The sequence below is a fragment of the Daphnia pulicaria genome, chromosome 3, assembly GCF_021234035.1.
Source record: "Daphnia pulicaria isolate SC F1-1A chromosome 3, SC_F0-13Bv2, whole genome shotgun sequence".
NCBI lineage: Eukaryota > Metazoa > Arthropoda > Branchiopoda > Diplostraca > Daphniidae > Daphnia > Daphnia pulicaria.
The window spans coordinates 10215283-10237130 of NC_060915.1; the positions used below are offsets into that span (position 1 = coordinate 10215283).

At 42.6% G+C, this 21848-nt stretch overlaps 3 protein-coding genes across 4 annotated transcripts; all 3 read right to left on the bottom strand.

Moving 5' to 3' along the window:
- Positions 1 to 1895: 1895 nt before the first annotated feature.
- Positions 1896 to 6865, bottom strand: LOC124328385 (putative fatty acyl-CoA reductase CG5065). Its single transcript, XM_046787150.1, has 8 exons — positions 6241 to 6865; positions 5870 to 6118; positions 5628 to 5773; positions 5313 to 5482; positions 3513 to 3645; positions 3136 to 3406; positions 2716 to 2969; positions 1896 to 2621 (listed from the first exon to the last, which is right to left on the bottom strand). Exons 1-8 carry the CDS (start codon positions 6433 to 6435, stop codon positions 2402 to 2404), a joined length of 1638 nt encoding a protein of 545 aa, XP_046643106.1. The 5' UTR covers positions 6436 to 6865; the 3' UTR covers positions 1896 to 2401.
- Positions 6866 to 7627: 762 nt separating this feature from the next.
- On the bottom strand, positions 7628 to 11463 carry LOC124328387 (serine/threonine-protein kinase Nek7-like). Its single transcript, XM_046787152.1, has 9 exons — positions 11145 to 11463; positions 10943 to 11065; positions 10190 to 10308; positions 9824 to 9930; positions 9488 to 9569; positions 9282 to 9329; positions 9104 to 9176; positions 8665 to 8778; positions 7628 to 8596 (listed from the first exon to the last, which is right to left on the bottom strand). The coding sequence occupies exons 1-9, from the start codon at positions 11295 to 11297 to the stop codon at positions 8435 to 8437; spliced, it is 981 nt and encodes a 326-aa protein (XP_046643108.1). The 5' UTR covers positions 11298 to 11463; the 3' UTR covers positions 7628 to 8434.
- Positions 11464 to 13697: 2234 nt separating this feature from the next.
- On the bottom strand, positions 13698 to 19925 carry LOC124328386 (putative fatty acyl-CoA reductase CG5065). Of its 2 annotated transcripts, XR_006916279.1 has the most exons (11): positions 19575 to 19925; positions 18851 to 19168; positions 17687 to 18006; positions 16293 to 16541; positions 16081 to 16226; positions 15467 to 15636; positions 15257 to 15389; positions 14944 to 15187; positions 14625 to 14875; positions 14152 to 14549; positions 13698 to 14081 (listed from the first exon to the last, which is right to left on the bottom strand). XR_006916279.1 is itself a non-coding variant. In XM_046787151.1 (10 exons), exons 3-10 carry the CDS (start codon positions 17885 to 17887, stop codon positions 14441 to 14443), a joined length of 1503 nt encoding a protein of 500 aa, XP_046643107.1. In that variant the 5' UTR covers positions 17888 to 18006; positions 18851 to 19168; positions 19575 to 19925; the 3' UTR covers positions 13698 to 14440. The 2 variants fall into 2 exon arrangements, 1 of the variants encoding a protein (XP_046643107.1); XM_046787151.1 differs by having other exon boundaries at positions 13698 to 14549.
- Positions 19926 to 21848: the final 1923 nt, after the last annotated feature.

The window sequence follows — 21848 nt, forward strand, 5'->3', positions numbered from 1 at the left end:
TCGCACATGAAAAAAAATGTAGGCCAATTCCATTAACCCGAATCGCGGAAAAGCAAGCGAAAACGGCCGCTATCGTGAAGCCCTTTCTGCGCCGTTAAAAACCAACAGGAGAAAGTGTGTCCTTCAACTTTCACTTTGACCTATTCCGACTAATTTATTGTGCTGCGTTTATGCGCCGTGCAGCAAGCGGAGCGCCATCGGCCCATATTATGCGAGCGTGTGTTGCATTCCTCTGGGATTCGATGGATGATTATGGACATGTCCGCTTTCGACACATTGTCTTGTCCGAACCGAATGACGAAATTTTTATCGAAAAGTAGTCAAATTTCAAGCTTTACTTTTCCTATCTGTTTCTCATTGTCAATTAATGGGCAGAAAATTCTTAGATACCGCTTTTAATTTTAGACTGAGTCGTATGAATTTCTAATCCTTGGCCACATCGAAATTGCTCGTTAAAAATGTACAATTTGACTTCGCTTTTCATTCCCAATTTCAAGCGCTTTACAAATCTGTGACGTTTCTTTGGATTTTAAGACTTGTCTAGCCCATTTACGTAGTGCCTGCCGACATATTCGTCGCTGTCTTTGGACATCGGACCCTCAAGCCCAATCTGAAAAGGAAGGAAGGAGACTTTGGGTTGGATTGAACTGGGAGGAGAATTTCGACTTATCTATATGCTTTCGTGCGAGTCGTGTCGTCAACGTTTGGCCGCATTCAACTGTTTCGTGCACGGCCGTTTAATCACCTTCTTTTTTCCGACATTTTGTCTGGCCATCTCCGTCCAGAGGCAGACAAGTGATCCATAATTGATTATTTCTTGGCCATTTAGGGCGGTAGACAAAGGTTCCGTGCCTCTTGCGTGCAGTAGAATGTAGCTTAAACGAGCTGCTTTTTTATTTTTCTAGTTATCAATTGAATTTTTCATCACCGCATTTATAAATCATTTGAAGAAAATTGTTCCTCGCTTGGCATTTTCTTCAATGGCTCCACATTGAAAGAAATCATAAAATCTCTAATGCTATCATTTTCTGGCTAACCAGACTGATGGGTCTACAATTTTTAGGGCGAACCGGAATCATTTCTGGTTATATCTCCGTCACTCTGTAATGTTAAGAGTTTTGCCACCATTCAAAGTTGAGTGGCAGCCGTTGGTGTCGTTATTCTAGGAACGTAACGGGATTCGTATGAGGAACTTTTCTCTTCTGAGAAACGGAGGTCAGTGGGTCGTGGTATCCGAGACGTCCGGACAAACATACTCGATATGGCAAAGGTGTGATGAGCCTGAGCCACGCTTCACCAATAAGCTTCTTCTATTTTCTATTTGGGTTTTTATAGTTAACCCACCTGCCAACTGAATAATAATTCAGAGTCTGGCAAAGTACCAATGCGAAAGGGCTCTCTCTTTCTCTTGATTCGTTGGGCCAACTCTCATTAGAAATTCGCTTCACGATTCTCGCCGAAAGCACCATACCAGTTTGGGCTACGGCTGGGAGAAAGTAATTGCAAAACTTAAGCTCCTACTCGCCGCATTTAAATTACGTTTGTTTCTATTTACCACCTGCGCGTTTAAAGGAAAAGTCAGCTCGAATTGAGAGACGGGCGGGGGCCAGACGAGGACGAAGGCGGGCGCTCAGACGTTGAGTTATTTCACGGTGAGGGCACACACGGACGCGACGCTGCAGCGAATCTATTATTCAAAACAATTTTATTCATCTACCAACTAGCTACCAGCTACCTCACTGTACACAGAATACAGGCTTGATCGATAAATCTTAAGTTACGATTTGACACATGGGAGATTATTACGATTATTACTAATATTATTTTATTATTTGTGATATTATAAATTTTATTATATTATTATTAATAGAGATCGAATTCAATAAACTGTGAAGTAATAAAAAAATTATTGTATTGTAGGATGTCTTCTTACAGAAAAAAAAGAAACAATCAGCGAGTCTACATGAATAGTAAAGATTAATAATAATAATAATACAGCGGGTGTTCATATCAGCTTTAGCCGTGGTTAAGTGTTATTTTTCAAAAAGTATTTCTTGTTCCCTTTTACGAGTTACGACTCTATGAATTTTGGTATTCTTGCACGGTGAGTCACGTGGTCTGCACAGGGATACTAGAGCTGGCTCTGGCTATGTCGACGGTCCTTGAAAAATAAAAATAAAAACAGCGCTTTTGACGTCAAGTTTCCCGTTTCCGTATTCAATTCGCTAGAGGGAAGAACCTGCCGCTGTGACACTCTCTCGGATATAAAGTATGTAACAATGATGTGCTCTTTTGTCGAGATTTCTTTCGATGGAAAGACGCCAAAGTAGTACGAAATCAAGCCTCAAAAAGAAAAATGTTCCCAAACAAAAAAAATATAAATCAAATAGGGTATAGATAACTAGGACTTCATTCCACTGGTAAGATAAGGATTGATGGCTTGATTGCCCGTTTCCTTCTCCACTTCGCTCTGCAGATGCAGAAAGGTGATGTTATCGCTGGTGAAATACTCGCTGGGGTTGCTGGTTCCCCAAGAAGACACTTGCTGCCACAGGTACGACATGACTAAAAAGAAGATGCTCAGCATTATCAGACGGAGCAGCATCTTCGCCATGTACAACCTGTCGAGTAGGTAATACAAATATGGAATGAAAAAATGCGGTAAAACTGGTTGGTTATTCTAACGGGTCATCGAAACAAGCGTTATATACGTACTTTTTCAGGTTTCTCCTGGCGGCTGGCAATGTGCTAGGATCGTCTTTTAAAATGTAACGCCGAGCCCCGGCAACATAGGTCCCTATGTAGGTATTCCAATTGATCTGGCGAACGTCGAAATAGAAGATGTTTCGGTCAGCCTCCGAAAGGTAGTCGAGGAGACGGATCGGGTTCTCGCTCACGAATCGCCACTGGTGAGTCATGAAGAAATCCAGACAGGAAATAGCGTGATGAGCACGATCATACAGCCGCACCTAATTGGAAAATAAAATAACGAACGCAAATCACAAATAAATAAACAAGTCAAAAGTCGTCAAATTCCAAGCCGTTCAAAGCCCCCTTAAAACCAACCAAACCACTACTCACACACACACACACACTATATAGCCAAGGGGAATCCAATAAAATAAGGTCACGTACCCATTTGACGCGCTTGCCGGTTAGACGAGCCACAAGATCTAAAGCGTAGGCGGGCAGATAGTGGGATATCGCCTGATCGATCTTGTGCACCGCTTTGTTTTTGGTGAAACTGCAGTTGGGATACCACATCATTTCAACTGTCGGGTTCTGCAGCCAATAGTTGAAGCCGATGGATCGAAACCTCTCCCAAGTCAGCGGGTTTTTCTGTCCAGTTGAGCAATTGTAGACTTCGATCTTCTTGGGGATCCCTTCGACCTTAGTCATACGCCGACTATGGGAACAAAACGAAAGCGAAAAGAAACAGAGAGTTTGGTATACAGAATTTCGATTCATCGGAAAGAATTCCGTGCATATGCGTTCTGACTGACGGATCTCACTTTTGAATGGCCGTATGCCAACCGACGGCAATCATAAGATTAATGGGGTAGTCGACGGGAACGATGTCGCCAACGAGTTGTGAGTTGATTTTGAAAGTGCGGATGAAACCTTTGCCAACTCCAGAGACGAAGCCTATGGAAAAATAGAAAGGTCCGAATCATTATCATACGGAACGCTTTGGATCGATGAAATGGCCATAACGACCACAAGCGAAAGTGTAAAAAAGATGGGAGGCACAACAAAAATAAGAAAAGATAGTATAGAGAAGGAGAAAGTTGAAATACGTAATAGCTGGGACGAGAAAGAGGCGTGCCGTGTTGGGATCCAATTTTTCTCTTGCCAATAACTGCCTCTAATATTATGGCAGGAAAAGTCTGAAACACATTTCCTATCTGTAACATTACTGCTGGAGTGAGCCCATAATCAGCTGTTTTGTTAGTTATGCGTAATTTCTACGGGCATTCCCGAAGAGGAGCGCCGGAGCGTATATCAATTGACGGGAACGAGTGAAAGTCAAGCAGCTCGAAAAACACTTGAGCATACAATACATACATACAATGTTTTAGTTTCGCTTTTCTCAACTGTCGGTTTCGGAAATTATTCCCAACTGTTTGTCTCTAAGTACAGACAGAATTATGGTTATCATCAGCGTAGTAATGTTTGTCGTTCCGCTATAGCCTAGAGAGGATTGATGTTACCACTTATGTAGTGACCGCCGTTAATCTTCCCATAGTGCAAAATCCCTTTCGGCTTGTACTACTCGGTTTCACACTTGAAATCCCGACAATAATGGATACTACCACCAATGGAAATTTCTCTTCTAGAAGTTTAAGTACGTACACTTGTAATAATCTACCCAGAGTTTTTTTGTTTTTGTTAGGGGGGGGGGGGATATGAAAATACAAACAAATCACTCCGATATTCATTGGCGGTTGCACGCGGGTCGGGACCAACAATCGTGAGTCGCGCACCGAATACGTCAGGAATTGCTTAATTTTAGACTAGCTCCAGACTAGAAAGTTTCCAACCAGCCCAAAAAACAATACGTGCATATGCTCACACGGGAGACGAACTTTGGAATCCGAATAAGTTCTAGTTGGAATTAAAAACAACACCAAATGGGAAAAAAAGAGAAAGAAGGAAAGAAATAAAGGAAGAAGAAGGAGAAAAATAACAAAAATACAAGAAAATTCCTTCAGGGCAAATGCGGCCTCTTTGCCTGACGGGTGGAAAAAGCGAGATGGGCGGCCTTTTACACCGTTCCCATTTCAGGTTCTCCGGCGGTCCGCGCTTCCGTGAAGTTTGCGGGTTGTGATGGAGCGCACAGCTCACGGTGAACTTTTTTTTTTCTATTTCTTTTTACAACAATTTCGAATGCCGGACCGTCAAACAACGGAATCAATCCGTAGGTCCGTTGGTCCGTTGTTGTTTTTTTGAAGGGGGGATGAGTAAAAAGGGGCTCCGTTGGTTACAATAACCTCTCCGGTCTTGATTGGCATCCCGGACCTGGGGCTTTTCTTTTTTTTTTAACTGGGAGATGGTCTTCACCGATAAACCCCCCCACCACCATGACGCGTTCCCCCTACTCTCTTGAATGTGTGGTGAAACGGTGGTGTGGGAAAGAATGGAATGGAGACAAAGAGAAAAAGAAACGGAAGGCTCTAGAAGAAGTCGAAGAAGCACAAGAGGGATAAAGAAGATACCATTGAGCACTGCACGTTGAACTGTAACTGTATAGTGCTAGGGGTTAAGGGACAGTGAACTCTCTGACACTACTGGCAAAGAGAAACGAACCTTACCTGTTGGTCCGTTCAGATTGTCGACCCAGCCCGGAAGAGGCTCATGCTCGGCTGCTGTGACGATCGATGGACGGACGATTGCCAGCGGAATGTCACCGCATTCCCTCTCTAGAAGCTGTTCGGCAAGTGCTTTAGTGTAAGTATAAGTGTTGGGACACTGGCCGACCAACCTAAACGCACACGAAACCAACCGGTTGTTTTTATTTATGCATTTACATCACCTTCTTCAATGGTGTGGTAACAGTTTTATACGCTGAATTGACTTCGATTACTAGATCCTCTAAATCAATTAAATCATACTTGAGATTTTCTTACTCTTTTGTGATCGCTCGGACGAGTCCATCATCCAAACAGTCAATCAGTTCAATCAATTTGATCGGGTCGATCGGGGCGGGATAAATCACTTCGTCCAGTTCCTCGCGGTCGAGATTGTTGAACGCCGTTGAGACATGAACGACCGCCTGTTAATTCATATCAAACAAATAAATTTATTATTCAGTTGGTTATTTTTTTGTTTTTAAAAAGAAGATCCATAATTGATTTCAAAATTGTTTTACCTGTAGCTTTTTCATTTTGCGACAAATAGCCAGCAATTCACGTGGACCTTTGACGTTGAGCTGAACGGCCGTTTTAAGTTCTTCGTCAAATTTGACGGTGGCGGCTGAATTGAAGACGACCGATACGTTGTCGTGAATGAGCTGCAAATCTTCGGGTGAAAGACCGAAACCAGGAAATGTGACATCACCGGCCACGGCAACGATCTTGTTCATCTGTTCCGGATGTTCGTTCCGTAGACTTTCAAAAACCTGTACAAATAGTAGGGATTGTAGACAGTATGAAGGCATTTTTCTGCACGAACTCTCTGCTCAATGGGAGTGACCAAAGAGAAAGCGTGAATTTTGGGTGTTTTCTTTTCTACTATCAGTACCTGGTTTTCAATGAATTCTTTGAGGCGGGAACTGACGTCCTTGCCCTTGGACGGCCTCATGAGCAAGTAGAGTTGGTCAACACCGGGACACGAGCGCAACAGCTTCTCGACGAGCACTTTGCCCATGAATCCCGTCGCACCGGTGATGAACACCGTTTTACCGTTATAAAACTCAACGATACTCGACTCTTCCATTTTATTTTATTTTTTGTTTGTTCTTTTTTTAACTCGCAGACAGCTGACTGCGTTACAAAATGATGACGTAAGACGTGCGCAGGGGGGGAAATATGGGGAAAGGGGTTAACTTTGTTTAACGGTCAACACTTGAACGCACAGTCGGTTGAAATCAAGTCCTTTTTAAAATGTAAAAATGATGGTTGGTTCTACAAGAAGAATCAACATGAAACACTTCACATCACGAGCCTTGTGTAACTCACTGGTCAACTCACTGTTGCGTGTGCAATCACCGTCTGACAAAAATAGACGTTGTGGATGCAGGACTGCGTATGGATACCGATGAGCAGACAGTTGTGTGTGTGGATATTCTCTTCCTTCGGGAGAGCTTAAGGAGCGTGCGTGCGATCGGCGGAGAGTTCCCGACTTGTCTGGGATAGTAACCAGTTCGTCCCCACCTACTTATAACGTTGCCGTGGTACATCGTCTCTCTCTCTCTCTCTCTCTCATTCAACACACACGACACACACACGCCCTAACCCAGTAGGGCTGGCTGATCCTCCAGTGAGTACCACAAAACCGTAAGGAGAGAGAGAGAAATGGCTATAAGGCAGCGCGGGGGGTGGGGGGGGGGGGAGTGAAAAATGGAAAACCTGAGGGTCACTCGAAATTCGAAAGGAAAGATAACATAAGGTATACATGCATACACATAGATATACACACTCAATATATATCTACCTATATGAGAAAATCGAAATAAGAGAGACTAAGAGAGAGAGGTCCCTAACCACCGGAGCCGCCCCTTGGAACCTTCCATCTCTTCTTCCTCTTCTTCTTCTTCTTCTTCTTCTTCTTCTTCTTCTTCTTCTTCTTCTTCTTCTTCTTCTTCTTCTTCTTCTTCTTCTTCTTCTTCTTCTTCTTCTTCTTCTTATTCTTCTTCTTCATGTTCTTCTGGAATTTCACCGCAACGGCTAACAGGGCCCCAGGGAGGAAAGTATTATATTTTTCCCGTATGGCTTTTTCTTGTTGACTCGTATCTCTTGTTCCAAAACAGGGAGCAAAGTTCTATCGAGAAGGAAAAATAAATCCAGCCAAATAATATAAAATACTATTTACGGCTTATACTAAATATATCGAGAAGGAGCTATGGAAGCATTGGATTGACATGTAATCCACACCCGGAGAAATGCTTTCAGTCTTCTAATTTTTCTTGACCATAATTTTCATCATCACGACCAACCGTCATCATACCGGCGCATGTAAGTTTCGTGCGCATGCGTGCGTTTGCGGGTGAGCAAGAAAAAGAGGAGGGATCACGACCAGGTGCGTGAGTCCCATCACCAAAAATACAACAAAATTCCCCTTTTGAAGTGCAGATGCAATCCCCGGCCGGAAATGTGTGTTGTCATTAAATACCCGACATAGTAGAACAGTCGCTCGGTTCTCATTTGGTTGGATGGCCACGTGATCACCAACACACGAAGATCATATAATTTAATATTACAGACAAAAACTCTGCTATATTGTACATCCAAAAGATTATTACATTTTTCCTTCACGTAAAATGACACAAAAAAGTTCGTTACGACAAGGAATAAGAAAAACAAAAATGACATCGGAAGACACAAAAATAAAATAAATTATGTAGGAAAGAAAAAAAAAAAACCGACAAGGATCGTAAATCCAGTAATCGTGCGGTTCGGAACCCATTCACCGACGAGAGAGATATTCAGATATACAGAGACACACAGACCGAAACTTACTCACAGTGACCAAATCGTCCGAGCTTTCACCTAATTTCCAGTCACCGCATCAAGAAAGCGTCGGTATAACGCCGGCTGTTGTTGTTGTTGTTTCACACAAAAGGGATCTATAGTTCTGAATGTGATGATCTACTTTTAAAATTCTACATCATAAATCCTATAGCTTCTTCTCCCCCCGCAGAGCCCCTAGTATATACACGGACACAACATTCATGGTAAAAATATAATCTCCAATAATAAAGAAGGATCGCTCTCGCTCAATCCGTGAATGTGTGACGACGGGATAACGAAGGATCGGTCGCTGGAAATTTGGCCACCATCGATCGAACGTGCAATGTTTTGGCTATGCAGAAAACTTGCTGGGCATTCGGGCGTTGGGTCGGAGCGCGTTGTAAACAAGATCCCACCAAGTGCCGCATCTTAATAATTCACAAATTGATTTTAGTACGAAAAGGAAAGAAGCGACAGCGATTCATTATTGACTTACATCAACGCTGTAGCGATCAGACGGCAGTGGTGGATATTCGCAGCGTTCAATATTTTGGCGGAGCGCGTTCCAGTTTGACTTGAAGCAATTGAAAGGAGGTTGGAGCGCCGCCATCTAAAGAAATAGCATTGTCATCAACGACATTGGAACCTTTTTATTTTCCAAGTCAACTCATGTCTACTTTTCTACGAAAGCAAGAGCGCCGTCACATGTAACCTTAGATGTTATTTTCAGCTGAAAGTTATTATTGGCAATAAATAAAAGAAAGGCGAAACTGAACCAATATAATCCGTTTACAACCACTACATGAAGAGCAATCTCCCATTAAAATTTCTCAATGTCATTTTTTTAGCACATTTCAATGAAAAGGTAACACTTGATCATCATTGACCCAGGTGTAAACAGTGCACTGCAATTATTTAATAAAACTATATACAACCTCATAAAGGAGACACCCCAGCGACCAAATATCCGAGGAAAAATCGTAACCGCATTGATTGAGTCGCTCAGGGCTGTTGTTGATTCATTCGCAGGTGTTGCGCGTACAAAAACAACAACAAGGGTAGAACATTTTATGATTTTTCTTAAAAAATATTGGACGGAAAAATGTTATTTGCCTCATATAGTATGGAGTTCCAACGAGTGAATGCGCCGCGAATGTTTTACTGTTGAAACATGAAACGTGGTGAATTTAGATAAATATCGTGGCTAGGAAAAACCCGAAACTTAAAAAAAAAATTGGTATGGATATGAAGGACTTCTATATTCCGGCTCAGGAGGGGAAAATGGGAAAACCGAGGCGGGATATAATTGCATAACATACCTGCTGAAGAAACGTCCAAGGCCCAGGTCTCCCAGTTTCACGGTCAAGTCTGATGTCAAGAAGACGTTGGCTGGCTTAATGTCTGGAAGGCAAGGAAAACACACGTGTAATTTAGCTGGCCAAAAAAAACCCCCTAAGGTAAAACAAGTTACATAACGCATACATATGCATGTGCTGCAGCAGCACTATTTGAAAATATTCTCGTACAATTAGTTGAGAAAAAATTATCTAGAAATTAGCAAACGGTACGTCTTCTATTGTTGCAGATGTTTTGGTCAACGTTATTTTTAGAATGATTATAGTCTACCATAGTACGGCAATTAATTTTAATTTTACCGCGGTGTACAATTCGCCTCGAGTGGATGTGTTCCAGTGCCGATGCAATTTGAACGAAGATCCGCCAAATCGCTTGCTCTGTCATAAGTCTCGCGTTACGTTGACAGCTGCTGATTGAAAATTGCGGCCAGGGGGAAACAGCGTCAAAAAGTAAAAAGAATGATTACTAAGCACAAAAGACAAATACCAAAAAAAAGGTGCCTTATAACGCGGAGGCCCATCGATGCCCTCGTTCCAATTTAAAATTGATTTCACACACAAATCGGATCCCATAAAAAGATATAACATCATTTAATAATAGCCCGATACATAGGTTTTCCATGGTAATGAAGGAGTGAAAAAAGGGAAAAAATATCTCAGACAAACCTGAAGAGAAATTTCGCTAAATCTCCAGCACCTGCTAGCTCCAAAACGATCAACAGTTGGCCGGATTGGTTTTCTTCGAAGGAGCCCAGATAGCGCACCACATTGGGATGTTTCAATTGCTATTACACCACCGAAAGTTGTTTTGGGAATTTTAAAATAGAGAAAGGCAAGGGAAAAATGAAAATGAAAAGGAAAAATGATGAAGAAACTCAAAAAAGTGAATCGAGTTGTCACCCGAATCAGTGCGTGAAATGCAAAGCCACTTTCCCCCTCCCATGAAATCGAAAACTAACTCATCATACGATTATTCATATCCATACTTAAAATGATTCATTATAGTTACACAAGATAAGTAAAAAATTGACCATAGGTGTTTCAAATTCATATGCGGAACAGGTATCATTTTTGGCCTGACAAGTTTCCAGCGGCTATTTTAAAAACTGATCCTGTGGGATTTTCGAAACACACCCGGATCTCGAATATAAATTTGAAAACAGGAATGGAGAATGAATAACAATAACAATGTGAAGGTCACAAAAACAAACAAAAAACCAGCCAGACTTTGCGTAACGCCGTCTGAAAACCCTTGCTCGGCCTGGCACAATCGTCTAAGCTTGCGACTATAATGCGTAGCGAGTGTGTGTCAATATCCCGTTAGGCCAAATAACACGTCTTAGTGAGGCTGACTCAGGGCGTCGACACATACGGATATATATGGAGAGACGTTCAAATGTGTTTAATAACGCAGCACACCTTGAGCAGCTGGATCTCCTTGACGCAGTCGGCCCGGGCTTTTGAGTCCACCATTTCTAGCAGTTCGACACGTTTTATGGCGACTCTACGGGACGGGCATGGCAGAAACGTAGCCGAGTAAACCTTATTATTTCCAACAACAAACAAAGATGGCGAATACATGAATGAGCAAGGGGCAACGAGGGAATGTCGTGATGTATACCTGAGAAAATTGTCCTTTGCCTATTTCGCGACCCACATTGAACTGAGACAATGACAGCGTGTCTCCCAGAAAGGCGTCGTCGTGAATCTCGTTGACTTGAATGGCTTCAGTGACGTCACAAGACAGGCCGCTCAAATGTGATGTCTTCTCCATGATTGCACACGAAAATTCTAGAAACACAAACACTTCCTTATGGCTGGCAAAGAAATCAACGCCAACGAATAATGACGTGGCACAAAAGTCAAAATGGTGACCGATGTCAACCTCGATTGGAATTTTCTGGCCCACGCGTCTCGTTCGTTACCCCTGATGACACCTTTTGCGGTTGTGACGTCACAAAATTGACAACTCGACACTCGTCAGGTGCCCAAATATGCCCTAAAGGTAAGCCCACGTCTCCAAGGAAAAATTTTATTGTGACGTCACATACAGGCGCAGAACTTCCTTCAGCCGCTTGCTTGAAATAATGAGCTGTTGCTGTTTTTTTTTCCAAAAACAATCTCAATAAAAATTTTAAATTACTATCGTGATAAACTCAATGAAACGAAATAATAATTCTCTCATTTTATTGCGTTTTCATCAAGGTTATGCTGCGGGGATTTCCGCAAATCGCCCGTAATTTCGCCAACCTGTTATTATTAACGCATCAATCACTTTTTTGTTCGTTTCTTCGCTAATGGAAAAATAAGTACAGCAGATTTGGCTGAGCCCTTCATGTGAATTCATCGGACTAGAAGAAGTGTTTCCTTTGTCTTATCTTAACTCTTTTTATGGATGTAAAATTAATGACGGAAAAGAGCGTATCTCATTGCGTGTGGTTGTATACGTCGCCGTAGGAGATTCCGCATCGTGTCGCAATAGTAAACGCGGATTTGGTGCGCCATGACCTCAATTCCTCAGAGTCGCTTTTTTTCTTCCAATTCACTTTCCTTTGTTGATGCAACGGCAACGAGCCGGAGTCTGAAAAAGAAAGAAAGAGAGAAGAATGGGCCTATTAGTCTGTTTCACGTTCAAGTCCAATTGAGGCTTAGCTCCCATAAACGAGTTACGTATCCGTCTCTATACTGTATGCTGCCGATTGCAACTGCGGCGATTGGTGGAACGCATGCGGAGGCAGCGCGCAGCAAGGCCAACGAAAGAAGAAGTGAACCGAACAAAACGAAAGTCAAACTATTAAAAAACAAAACAAAAAGGAAAAGACGAAAATTACAAAAAAGAGAGAATGGAAACTCTTTACAATATCCCTCGGGCTTTCCCATATACACTGGGAATAATATCGGGGCGTTCTCATACGTAATTACATTTTTTAAGTTTCGTCTTCTGTTTTCATCCACTTTCGGCCAGGAGAAAAGGCCGCTTAAAAATGTACGAACTAACCCATGCGAACGCGCTACGGTACGTCACCACAGCCACCACCGCGTTGCCTAGCGGTACAATGCGTGCACAACTATAGCTACTATGCTATTGTTGTTATTCGTGAAACTCTCTTGGGCCACGCTATTCTTGTTGATCTATTCGAACATAATTTCACTATCCATTTCGCTTGCATATCATTGCGGGTTGCCTCGCCTCGTTGGGTTTGGCCATCAGCACATTCGAATTGTTAATGTGGATTAAAGGAAAAACCAAGTCTGACTCACACGTGACGACATGTGATCAATCCTCTGCATGCAGTTGTTATGGCACGCGTTTATACTGTGCGCAATCCGAAATAGAATATTTACAGCAATATCTGATATTCTTGGTGAACGGCTTGCTGACTTTTTTCTTATTGGGATTCGGGAGAAAAAACTCACGCGATCTTGCAGACAAGGACTAATGATCTTTACCGGACGGCGGGGAAAAACCTAGGGGAATCACCGAAATTGTATAATGTTGCAGGATTTGAATTCCCAGCCATCTGATAGTGGTTCGAATAATTTTAAATAGCAGTGACATTTCTGCACATCCGCGGTCTTTTCCATGAAAACGCAACATTTTTTCTTGGTCATCTGCTATTGCGCTTTTGTTAATAGTGTCGACTAACGATGGTCCTGCTTCTAAAGACCTTGGTAATCATGACCACGGTTAGCAAGCATTTTTATACGTTCATAAAGGCTGTTAATCCAAGGTGTTTTTCGATTTTTCTGCCATCTCATCGTGCCTTATATGATTTTTAAAATGCGAATACATCTAAGGCTGATGTATAATGGACAACCCTGAACACACGAACCTTAATTAATGGTACCACCAAGGCCATTGAGTTAGAAATAAAAGAAAGTCATAAATCAATTTTCAAAGTTGGTACTAACATACATATATCGTCTTATTATTTCATCTCCTTCAAAACAAATTTCGAGCAGTAAGATTTTGCGTTTTGCCGTGTGTTACATAACTTACCACACGTTAGAAGCGTTCGTCGCCATCTGCCGACTTGCCGAGCAGTTACATGAATAGAAACCACGCTCATCTCCGGATGTTCACCGCATCTGAAGAAAAATCAAACATTCACGAAGCACTCACCACGAAATGTTCCAAAAATGAGACAACAAAAATGAGAGTGAGTATTAGTACTGCAGTACTAGACAAGAATATTTGTCGTTTATTTATTGTGGATGAGCAGACGGAGGTGCATATCAATTAATGAATAATATGAATATTTTATTGCGGTTAGTTTTTGTTTTGCAATGGCAGCCGCCTTCTTAAGACACGAGCTGCAAGAGGAATAAAGGTAGAAGATGTAATCGTACAAGATTGTTGTGCATATGGAACATGGGAGAATACCGCTAAGCAATTAGACGGATTCCTGACACTTAGCAGAAACGGCCGAAATTCAAATTCAAATATTTAAAAAAAAAAAAAAAAAATAAAATAAATTGAATAACAAATATAGAATTCGTTCGGCATTACAATATTTTGTTGTTTGTCTTGATTTTTCTCCATCCACACGAGCCAAAACTGAGAGAATAAAAAGAAAACAAGCATTCGAGAAACAAAATACACACATACAATGTCATCACATATATACTTGCACATATTGGTTTCCATTGCTCTGTAATTTGCTTTCGCCATTGAACTATAAATTTCCTTCTTTGCCACTACTGTTTTTTTTTAAATTGTTACAATAATTTTTTTGTTAATTTTCTCATTTTTCTTTTTCATTTTTTTTTCACTTTCTTCATCAATTGGTGAAGAGGTTCTACTTTCTACAAGATCAAAAAGATTAAATGACAAGACAAAAAAAAAATATTTATATAAATGATAGTCGGAGTTGATCATGGTAGCTGCGGAAAGCGCTGAATGATTGCGATGAGCGGCTACGTGGCCAGCAGTGCGCCGCCAAATATCCAACTGAACAAACGCAAGCCAATAAAGACCACGATGAGCAAAAGGATTCCATGAGTCGCCTTCTGCAGCCAATAGAACCTTTGTGACAAAATAAAATCTTGGTATTTAAAGCACTAAAACTATCGATTGAAAATAAAACAATTTCGATTCAACCTTTTGATGATGTCTTTCGCCTTGTCTGTAGGTGTGTAATCCTTTAGAATGTACTTTTTGGTGCCTGCAACGTAGTTGGTGATGTACTGTTTCCAGTTGATATCACGCACGTCAAAGTAGAAAGTCTCACGATCCGCTGGTGACATCTTCTCCAGCAGGCGGATGGCATTATCGCTGATGAATCGCCACTGTCGGATCGTGTAAAAATTGAGGCAAGCCATCGCCTTGTCGGCTTTGCTGTAAAAGCGAACCTAATCAAAAAGAAAATGAGATTCAAAAATCATTTTCTCCGATGAACTCCAAGTTGAACATTGCGTACAAGTTTCGGCTGTTTGCCGAGCAGTCGACCGAGAAAGTCGATTATGTATGCCGGAATGTAGTGGAAGATGTAGGCTGCGATGAGGTAATTCCACTGGTTACTGATGAAGCTGATACTAGGATACCACATGATATCACCGCCTGGGTCTTTCATCCATGCTTCGAATGCAATTGTTCGGAAATCTCCCCAGGTCAGTGGGTTATGGTCACCCGTTGAGCAATTGTAGACTTTTACTTCCTTCGACCTACACGATGGAATTGAGCAAAGAATTAGAACTTGGGTAAAACAATTAGCTATAAGATGTCGGGCATACTTGTGGGTGGCTGTGTACCAAGCCACGGCTAGCATCAAGTGAATAGGGAATTCCACGGGGATCAAATCGCCAACTAGTTCCGGTTGGGATCGAACGACTCGCAGGAAACCCTTGCCTACTCCAGCGATGATGCCTGGTGATGTCAATGCGCGACCGAATGAATCAAAATGCGATGAATGCAAAGAGAGAAATTGAAAAATGTTGACGAACCAGTTGGGCCATTGATGTTATCTATCCAACCGGGCATGGGCTCAAACAGAGCGGCCGTTACGGTTGACGGTCTGACAATGGCTAGCGGAATGTCACCGTGTTCTTCACGCAGCAACTGTTCGGCGATGGCTTTGGTATAAGCGTACGTATTAGGACATTTGCCAACAAGCCTTTAAAAATAAAAACAACCAAAATGATAACTGTTAGCTTAAAAGTATCGGCCACTTGGTACCAATGAAACAGCTTGCCATGTGCGCAAATAGTCAAGTTACATAAATAAAAAGCTCATTTCACCATCTGGTGCTAGTTACACGTCAGGACGGGAAAAAAAAGAGCCAAGACCCATTTTTCCTTCGCTGCAGTGTAGCAACAATTAGGTCGCTACTACTACGACTAGTGAATGATATGACAATGCTCTTTTTGCTATACACTGTAACATGGCGAAAGCAACAACAGCTGCTTTGCGTCAGTTGCTAAATAGATAAACATGTGATGAGCAGCAGGAAGGACGATCAAAACCGCGAGGAAAGCCTCTGGTCATTTTTGCGTCTACATTGCGCAACTTGGGATCTTTCAGTCGGTAAAGTATTTTGACGTTTTTGGTTTTTATTTACTGGCTAGTAATGCTCGTCAGCATGTCGGCGTCCAGACAGTCGACGATTTCAAGCAGCTTGCGAGGCGTAATAGGCGTCGGGTAAATGACTTCCTCAATGCTCTCCTTGTCCAGATTGTTGTAAGCCGTTGAAACGTGGACGAGAGCCTGGAAAAACAAACGAGACATGATTTGAGACAATGTGAAAGAAAAACGCATTAAACTTGTGGCTACCTCCAGACGCTTCATTTGATGACAGACGTTCATGAGCCTTTGTGGTCCTTTGACGTTGAGGTCAACGGCTGTCCGCAAATCCTCGTCAAAGCGGACGGTGGCCGCTGAATTAAAGACGATAGAAACTTCATCACAGAGAAGTTTCAAATCCTCTGGCGAAATTCCAAAGCCTTCCAGAGTCACATCTCCGGCCACAGGGATCACTTTATCCATGGCCTGGGGTCGATCACGCCGTAAATTCTCGAAAACCTGTTTGTACATTCATTGAGAGTTTGGGTGTAGATTAGTTGTTGTTTTGCTAAAACAAAAAAACAACAGTAAACCGGTAGTTCAGGTAAATCAAGTTAAGTTACAGCATGCGGAGATTTCTGAATGAAAAATATTTTCCACCGTGAATTTTAGCGCCCACATGATTTAGTGCGTAAAATATTTTTTTTTTTTTTTGCTGAGTCACCGTGAGTTTTTGAATTCTATCTGGTTGGCTGGCCTTTCCCATCGTCTACACACACATACACACACCTTCCCCTCCCATCTCCTCGTGCCGTGCACTAGGCCAATTCTCTCTCTCTCTCTACCTACCATTGCGGCAGGCAGGCCGCGTTCATATAGCCACCGGGATCGACCGAGCCTGGTGCTGAGCAACACCAAACCATAATTCGGTCTTTGCATGCGGCCATGACCGAAGCCGTTCGCGGCACAACCCGACACGTATGACGCCATTCTCTCGGAATGGGGGCTCCGCTCCACGGTTGAGTCGAGTTGAAACTTGAGGCAAACTTCTCCCCCCAGCTCGTGTCTTGTACACGCGTGTGTGTCCCCCTCTCCACAGGTCCCGTCCATACCTTCCCTTTCGCCATCGGGCATCTCGTCTCATTTCCGACAGCGCGGGTTCGTGTGCACTACAAAGCATGAGCGTGAAAATACGTGCATATAGCAACAGCATTGTTTCACCGCACAGAATGGGAAAGAACGCGCAAATGGATGAGCCAAATAACTCGACTGATTTTCTCAATAGTAACAACACACCACACAGAGCGGATAAGCAGGTTCGAGCCACAAAAACCCAGACGACCAGTAAAAATGTTGTGTGGATTTGTTGCATCACATTTGTGTGTTTCCCTTTCTTTTCCAGTGCTGTACCCTTCAACAAACTTTCTCTTTGAGCTTCCCATGTAGTCGTTCCCACCTTTACCGAAATCGGTTGGCCTAATATTGCTCTGCACCCATGCCAAGCGGATATTGCGTGATCAGATCCGTCTGTCTGCAATGTACAGTCTAGTCCTACATTCCCGGTGCACACTGTACAGTACAGTACACACACACTATGCCACCGAAATAATTTCGGTTTCACAATGAAGCCTTTCACTATTTCTTATTTAGCATAAAATCCTTACGATGTGTTGGTTGAATTCCTCAATCCGGCTGCGGACTTCCTGGCCCTTTTTCGGCCGGATGAGCAAATAAACGGCCTTGATATCCGGACAGGAACGCAGCAATTTCTCCACTAGCACTTTGCCCAAGAATCCCGTGCCGCCCGTAACGAACACGCTCCTGCCTCTGTAAAACTCCACCAAATTGGATAACTCGCTGTCCATGGCGGCGACTGGCTGGCTGGCTGGCCGGCTGGATATTGCAATGGGTAATGATGACGCACTGTCCGCACAATGTCCGCCTTTTACAAAAAGCCGACACCGCCCACCACTTGTTTGGAATCCTATGCACGATCAGACGCAAACAAAAACAAAGAAAATTAATTGCAAAGTTCTGTGATATGAACCATCGAACAAACAAAAGCCATGCTAAACAAATTGGAAGGAATTATATACGTGGAATAAGTAATAGATCTAGCCTATTCACTGAACCATGGGGGTTCCCGCAGTGAAAGCGAAACATGTCGACGCAGGTCAGAAATTAAAAATCACGATTACGTTATACCTTATTCTGTAGCCGTGTCATGTCATTTCTAACGGGATATTACAACTATATAAATTCTATCTCTAAATATTGAAAAATTTAGGCACGTAGGAAACAAGTTGGGGATGAAGAGCATAGAGGAAGATGGCAGCGAACAAAATAGGGTTCTTAAATAGAATAGATGCTGAATACCAAAGCGAATAATTTGCCTTCACATGGCAGAAAGGAGTGAATAAACCAGATGCAAACTAGGACAAACTAAAAATAGAGGGTTTCAATTATTCTTTCTCTTTCGGTGGGAGTAAACTATTTTCTCGTCGATTTTCGAAATTTAAATTTTATCGCCTGTGCCTTTCTGCTTTAGCTGAATTAACAACAAAGACACGAAATAGGAGAATTCAGAGCAAAAGAAAATGTCCTATGATGGGCGTTTTCTGTTCGTATTCGAGTCTCAATGCCGTCTGCAACAGGCAACCTCGCACGTTTCATCAGGTGTAGCCAATGAAAACTACTAAAAGAGTAAAAGTATATCAATGTTCATGATATTGGGTTTTATTTTTAAGCAATTCTTTACTTCATTGAATCGAATCTGAGACTATCAACTGGCTGATGGAATGATGGTGTGAAAACGAAATGATAATTACTACTATTAGGAGTGACTCACACGAAGGAACACTGCTAGTTGAAGCACTCACGAAACTGACACCAAGCACTCGAGAACACATACACACGGGACGGACACGGATTTAGAAAGAAATGAGACGTACTACACGTCCTACGCCGGCTGGACGACACAAAAACGGATGTAAGCAGCAGCTTCAACCTTCTTCTTTCTTTCTTTTACTGGTCCCGACTGGTTGTCGTCATAAATCTGTGGACTGGAATGTCGCAAGATGGTACGCCGAGTCTGTGAGTGCGTCTAGTCTACCACTAGAGCCGCGTCTGCACCGTGAGTCTCTTTTCTGCAGACAGAAATAAACTGAAGCTTTTGAAAGACCATTAATACCATCTGTGAAGTCGAAGAAAGAACCAGAGAGAATGAGAGAAAGAGAAATGAGACAAGAGGGTCCGGGGGTATAGTATCCAAGTAGTGGGCAGTGTGTAGGCACCTGGGCAGGTTATTCGGAAGGTAAGTTTTTCTTCAATTTCGAGAAGAAGAAAAAGAAGGTAGAAAAGGGGAGAAAGAAGGAGAAACTATAAGGAATGGGAGTATATAAGAGAAAAAAAAATAACTTGGAAATTGGTAGGTAGGTAGGTATATAGGGGGGAGGAGGTGCGATCCGAACCGGAGCGAACCTGGAATTGCTCTCTTTCTTCTACGTTTTCTTCCTTCTCCTCTTCGTTTGAAAACTTTTTGTGTGTCTCTACCTTTACTTGGTGGTTTGATGGCCGCTTGTTTTCACTCGCTTCCTAGTGCGCCGTCTCTACTTTTCCAACTGCACGAGAAAATCTAATCAAGCTATCCTATGCCGCCGAGAGATCCAATGGCCATGGATCCGGTGAAGTGAACGAACGTTGAATGAAGGTGGCGTAGTAGTAGTAGTGTGACGGTAGCAACGGGCGTGATGGGGGTACGCTGTGTGTGCGCGCTATTCGGTCAGCAGCGCTCGGTCGTCTGAATGCGCGGCGCACGGTTCGTGTCCCAGTTCCTCTTTTTCCAGGGGGGAGGAGGAGGAGTGGGGAAGGGAGGAGGAAGAAAGCAGGGAGGGGCAGGACCAGGTTTTAAGGGGATGGGTGAAAAGTTTTTTTAGGTTTTATAATTTTGTTTTTTTCTTCTTCTTCTTCTTACGGTTGAGAAAGAGAAGTTGGTGGGTCGAATGGGGGGAATCGATCAGCTGGATTCTTGGGCCTGAATCTTTTGCTGACACTCGGGCCGCATCACGAGATGGGTGGCGAATGGCTCGCTCGCTCGTTGGTCAGACGATGTCCCGTCAAGCCACTATCCGTGTATTTATTTACTTTTAGTTTTGTTCTGTGGTCTGGTTTTCACTTCCCTTCGGGGGACTGCCGAATGGGCAAACGCTCAAAACTAAAAAATCCAGAAAATCCAGTCGTGTCTCAATCTGCAATTAGCGGACGACCTTGTTACGTAATCGCCTGCTAACATACAGGAATGATCAAAATCGTGATTGATGAGCGACGCAAAATTTCACTTGACTTCAGTAGCACCGATTAAAACCTGTTGATTTGGCTAAAAACAGAATTTCTTATTGTTGTTAATTTTTGTTCTTTTTTCTACTGATTTTTATGCAACAACACAACAACAATTGGCAATGAACCGTGACCGTCGACGGTCCGGGCTGGATCTCGACTGCTGTGGCCGAGCGGCTCACGCCAACCGAGAATCGACAAAAGCTATTAAAAAAAAACAAGACATGGAACCAAAGAGAAGAATGAGAAAACGTGATGCCAAAGCAAAGGGGAATAAAAGCTAAAAAGGAGAACGTTGAATAGCCAATTTTAGCCGAAGAGGACTTGGCAAGAAAAAGAAAAAAAAGGCAAAGAAAGATATATTGTATACATAGACAGTCAGACAGCAAGTGAAAGAAGGAAAGTTTGGCACACACACGTATCGTTCAAGATACCAAAAGCGGAAAAAAAGAACCAAACAACTCAAGAAAAAAATCCTATCCTATACGAGCGCTTATTGCGCTCTCGGATATATCTGCACAGGGAGGAAGCCTAGCGCGCTCCCATCACCTCACACGCCCAATGTACCGTACATCTCCTATAATAAAGTGCCTGGTGCAGTGGCGCCGAATTTGTGCGCTATACGTCGAAAGAATAAGAAAAAAAGAAGAGAGAAAATCAAATACCTGTGCCCGAAACAGACAGAGGAAGAGCGAGAGAGAGAGAGAGAGAAAAGGGGGGCATATGAATTCTTTCTTTACCTTCGTTTTTATCTTCTTAGCGTCTTCTTCTTTCCTTTCGGCCTTTCTCTTCTTTTTTATTTTTCTTCATCAAAACATATTTTCTCTTTAAGTCCAGGTTGGAGATTGGTTCGTTTTCTCTTTTTTTTTCTCTCTTCTCTCTTCTCTTTAAAATTATTTTTACCTTCGCCTCTAGAGTAGGCAGATAGCCCTGAGGCTTCTCACCTTTCTCTCTCCTACCTTCGTCCGAATTCTTCTTCCTTTTTTTTTCCCCCCCAACGACAATGTTTTCAATTTTACCATTTTCTATTTCGTCGTTCATTTCTTCTTCTTCCGCATTTGGTTGGCACATATAACACACGCGCTAAAACCGCAAGGAAGGTAAAAATAAGAGAAAAGAAAAGCCAAGAGAATCTCAACGTGAAAAGGATCGACAACGATGACACGACAAGATAAATCACATTTGTGGAAAATTATTGCCTGCCGATAGCTTTTTGTCGTGGCACCGTATCGATGTTGGTGCCCCCGCCAACATTTCTCCTTCCACTTTCTTTCTTTTTCATGCCCTCTTTCCAAAACAACGGACCACAAGTCGACGATAAAGAAAGAAGGAAAATATCTACTAATTTTCTAACGAGATCTTATAGGGTGCAGTGTTTCTCTGAATTTCTGAATCTCCAAGTGGGAGCGAGAAAACCGTGCTCACCTGACTAAACAAATGGACGGAATATCTCTCTCCGTGTTCAAATACTAAAAATACCATTACGTTTAT